This window comes from Sardina pilchardus, chromosome 7 (genome assembly GCF_963854185.1).
Source record: "Sardina pilchardus chromosome 7, fSarPil1.1, whole genome shotgun sequence".
Classification (NCBI taxonomy): Eukaryota; Metazoa; Chordata; class Actinopteri; order Clupeiformes; family Clupeidae; genus Sardina; species Sardina pilchardus.
In genome coordinates, this window is record NC_085000.1 from 17762728 (window position 1) to 17767727 (window position 5000).

General features: G+C 47.9%; 1 protein-coding gene across 1 annotated transcript in view; it reads left to right on the forward strand.

Annotated features, from left to right (window-relative positions):
* The window catches only part of LOC134087475 (uncharacterized), a 51172-nt gene that overhangs the window by 45196 nt on the left and 976 nt on the right, over positions 1-5000 (forward strand). The window contains exons 5-6 of the mRNA XM_062540987.1: positions 2544-2630; positions 4902-5000. The exon at positions 4902-5000 is cut by the window's right edge and continues 976 nt beyond it. Of these exons, the coding sequence (XP_062396971.1) occupies positions 2544-2630; positions 4902-4965 (151 nt within the window). The 3' untranslated portion in view covers positions 4966-5000. The remainder of the gene's footprint in view (positions 1-2543; positions 2631-4901) is intronic.

The window sequence follows — 5000 nt, forward strand, 5'->3', positions numbered from 1 at the left end:
GTGTGTGTCTGTGTGTGTCTGTGTGTGTCTGTGTGTGTCTGTGTGTGTCTGTGTGTGTGTGTGTGTGTGTGTGTGTGTGTGTGTGCCTCATCGCAGATTTGTTATGCATATCAGTGCCTGACATCTGCCCTCTATTTCCAGTCTCATTCAAATGCAGCCTGTAAGATTCTGAACCCTGCCTGTGTGTGTGTGTGTGTGTGTGTGTGTGTGTGTGTGTGTGTGTGTGTGTGTGTGTGTGTGTGTGTGTGTGTGTGTGTGTGTGTGTGTGTGTGTGTGTGTGTATTCCTACCATCGCACTACTCTACCCATTAGACCTGGACATCCGATAACTTACCGGCATTTCCCAACCATTAGCCGCGGCTTATACATTGATTTTACAACACACAGGGGCAGTTCATATGGTATTGATATGGTATTGTTTTTTAACTGGCATACAACTCTGTCCTGCGGCTTATACACAATGCGGCTAATACTGTACACAGGAAATGACCGTAATGGTCCTTCAAAGACGTGGCCTATTACTGTCCACTTCCGCGTGTTGCGTTGGTATGTGTGGCTCCGCTGATGCAGAACATCATATTTGCCTGGCTTATGTGAGCGCTGGCTCTGTACTGGCATGGTGGTGTCTGACCCAACACTTGTGTGTGACTGACATTATCAGGCGTGAGCCACTGAGCAGCTGACATGCAGGAGGGGATGTGGCCCAGATCCGTTTCTGAGTCAGCCACTGTCATGGCCGCCCGAGGGGTTGTCAGGAAGCGTTGATTAAAGCTCAGCCCAGTTTAAATGGAGAAACACGGCTGTCACTGACAGCACTGTGTTCCCAAAATGCCAGCACATTGTGCCTCTCCCCCCTCCTCCTCCTCGTCTCTTCTCCTCCTCTCCCCTCTCCTCCTTTCTTCCTTTCCTCTCTTCTCCTCTTTCCCTCTCCTCTCCTCTTCTTCTTTTCTTCCCTTCAATCGTTGTCTTCTCACTTCTCTCCTCCTCTTTGCACAGATAGCGATCGCTCCCCTTAATGAGTACAGAAGCAGCTTCTTTGAAGTCGACAACAGCCAATCTCTTCCAGTCACTCAAAATCCTGGAAGCAGGCGCTTCGGTCCGTGACATTGGCATTTCAAAGAGCTCTGATAACAACACAGAGGGTTTCATCCATAGTTTTGTTGTCTCTTTAGAAACATCCGTGCATACGGCAGACACATTATTCGCATGCACATGTACACGTACACACAGACATGTGCATGTATACATACAGTGTATTCATTCACTCGTATATACAAATCCAAATATGCAACACATGTGGATGGGCACACACACACACACACACACACACACACACACACACACACACACACACACACACACACACACACACACACACACACACACACACACATAAACGCAAGCGCACATTGTCCTCTTCCTCATCTCACACGTTATAATGAGGGATGCATCACCATCTGTGTTCTGTAAACATGTGCAGCTCCATATTGCTGTGGCTAAAAACAGTGCTGGAAGTAGGAGCTCTCCGATTTATATATATATCTGTAACTAGCACTGTACACGTGTGTGTGTGTGTGTGTGTGTGTCTGTGTGTGTGTCTATGTGTGTGAGAGAGAGAGAGAGTGTGTGCGTATGCGTAATATGAGGCCATCCCATGCTTCACCAGGTCAAAGCATGCTGCTGACCATCTCCAAGGTGACTATGGCTGTCAGGTCAAAGGTGAACCGTGCGCCTGCCTGCGTGCGTGCCGAGCGGAGCGCTGTTTCAGCAGGATGCGCGCTAGCGAGGCGGAGGAGAGGGTTTAGTCGCACTGCAGATGGGTGTGTGGGAGTGGAGGCAGGCTGCGAGTGACCCGCCGGGGGAAAGAAAGCAACCCTGGGAGGCTTCAAGCAGGCAGACGCACACACAAGGTGCTGCTCCAGTGCAGGCGTTATATTTAGCTCGCTCTTTCTCTAGTTTTTCTTTCATTCTGGCAGGACGGTAGAGTGTACTTGCGTGTGTGTGTGTGTGTGTGTGTGTGTGTGTGTGTGTGTGTGTGTGTGTGTGTGTGTGTGTGAGTGTTTGTGCGTGTGTGTGTGTGTGTGAGTCATCTCGGAGGGAGCAGACTGGTGCAGAGCTGTTTACCCCAATCCGCCTCTCTAGACGGCCCGGCTGTGAGCGCAGGGAGAAAAAAAAGTGAAAATCTCTCCGTTGGCTTTACTCGCCTCAGCAATGTTTCCATAAATACAAACAAAAGACAAAACACCTCCGGGCAAGTCTTTCAGCAGGACTAGGAGGTGCAGATAGACTCTCTCTCTTATTCCACCATTTAAAATAAACTTAAGTTTTAACTCTCGATTGCCATTGACAACAAATCACATCCATTTGCCCTCATCCTTCCTCTTGCTGTAGTAATAACATTAAGTCATCGACGTAGAACTGATCATTCAGGTGATTAAATGCTAGTAGCACTAATGTGTCTGGATGAGCTGGACACGTCGTCCCCTTGGGGGAGGGTGGGGGTGGGCTCTCTGACTCTCCTGTGTTTCTCCTTGTGCCTGTAGGTCTGTAGACACTTTGCACCAGTATTGCTGCCCTCCTCCGTTGTTCAGTAAGCAGCTAGCCGTGCCCGCCCCTGTCTCAGAGTGCAGGTAAGCGGAGACCCCTACCGTAGTCCCACCTTTTTAAAAGGGGATGGCACCCGGGCGCAGCCTTTTTTTTTGAGCAATCGTTGTTGGGTAATAATCAGTCAATCACACATGACCAGTTCACTACTGTTGCTGTAGTAGTGAATGGTTGTGACAAGAGTTGGGTGCCAATGATTTGAAGTCGTCTCGGTTCAAATCTTGATGCCCACAATCAGTGAGAAGGTGCCTAAACAACATTGCCCCCGGCAACATCGCTCAAAAAACTGCCCCGTCGTCCGCCATCGCCATCGCCGCCACCTTCACCCTCACACAGGTTCAGCCTGCAGTGCTCTCAGCAGCCCTGAAAGCCGTAAAGATAAAGTAGTACTGTAGATTTCATACCAGTTATTGTACCTCAGTGGAGAGGCACTCCGTAGACGGCCTGTCTTAGTAGTGATGAGCTTTGTGTTGTTTCTTGATACGGTCGTAGATTGTAATGCATGATTTGGAGTGACCATTTTATGAATGCTGTCATGTGAATGTCACAGGAGCAAGTAATTCCAGGTCATGATTGTTATTTTATTATAGTAACCTATTTGGCACAATTCATCATCAAAATTTACCATTTATACCGTTTTTTTTTACATCAGTACACTATCAGTACATTGCAGAGCTTCAAGGACAGGGCACACACACACACACACTCACACTCACCAACACTAACAATTACATCTCAGGGCTGAGAAAAACAGAAGAAAAGCAATTTTCAGGTTTCTAGTCAACGCCTGAAAAAAGATTGCCTCTGTACGGCCCATCAAATCCAACACATCAGACTTGTGTAGCGAGCAGTAACGTGTTCACCCTTCTGTCCTCCCCACTCTGTCCCCTCTCTGAGCTGAGTCGGTCGGGCAGCCTCAGCTCCAGTCACCCCTCCCCTGGCTCTGTCCCTGGTTCTCTGCCAGCATTGATCAATCCCGATCCCGTGCTCTCTCTCTCTCTCTGTGGAGACGGATGACTCCTTAGCAGCTCGGTTTGACAGCACGTTCACAATGTAGTGGACAGAGCAGGGTGATTAACGGCCTCTGGTCAGTTGGCGCAGCTTGCGGGGTGCGCGGTGTGTTAATTTTATGCCGAGCGACGACTCGGCGAGCGTCATCGGTCCGGCCCCTGGTGCCGTGGCGACGCGGTGACCGATGACAACCCAGTTGGTATGCAGCGTGCAGCAGTGTCTCAAGCTGCAGCTCATACAAGACCAGCAGGCAGTCGGAGAGTGGCTTGCCTGGCGGACTGGCTAGCCCAACAATAGCCCTGGTCTCTGACCCCAAAACTGGGGCGGGGGGAACAACAGGGGTGCGTTCAAATTCAGCTAACAGAGGCCAATATTCAAGGTGAACACGTTTTCTTTGAACGTTTCAGTTTAAATGGTATTGTGACAACATTGCAAATTGTTAGTTTTAAACGGTAAACTTAAGCCTTTGTCCTTTGTCCATGTTTTGTGGTGGAGAACGATCTCCTCAGTAGTTTGTGTGTGAACTCAAAATAAATCAAGCATAGTTCTAAAGCATTACAAAACAATTGGAAGCCATAGCAAACATTTACCTTTGTTTGCTATTTTGAGCATATCTCAGATTATCAGAGCTAAATATATCCACAAACATAATATCCACACAGTAAGCTTGTGAGGATATCTGAAGAGGCCCCTCGGTGACTTTCAAAGCAGATCAATGTGGCCCAACACAGCAAGTCATCTCCTCACGTCCTGATGAGGTGCAGGTTATAGACAGGACTTTTATCAGATTTAGGAGATTCTCAGGCATACAATCACTGCTATCAATCGCATATATGTATGCTTCAGTTATGAATTAATTCTAGCTTTCCAGTAAGATCGATTGAATATTCAAAAATCTGCCAGTTTATCAGCATATGTCACACTTTGGGCAGTGACCATATTGGCAGGATCTGAAAAGAAATTCTAAAAAAAAACATATTCTGCAACTTGTCACTATTCCGACTAGCTGTCCAATGTGCTTTTCAAATACATACATTCAAACGTACATCGTTTCAAAAATCCAAAGCAATCATGACGCTGAAATTACTTCATGTCAACACCTGGCTTGTGATCTTAGTCATGCGTCTAGATTGAAGTGACTGTACTGTTACTGACACGTCAGATTGAGGAACTCCATTAGTAATCCTATAGTACTGTAGTATAGTGCATTTGGCAGTAGTTTGTGGCCGTTTGGTGTGCTGCGTGTGCCGACCATCTTCTCCCGCTGTTGCCTCCCTCTCTGACAGCGACGATAACGTCCTCCATCAGTTCTGTTGCCCTCCCTCTGGAAGCAGTAGCCCTTCAAGATAGCCGGGAGTCAGACAAGGGAAGGAACAGGCCCTGCC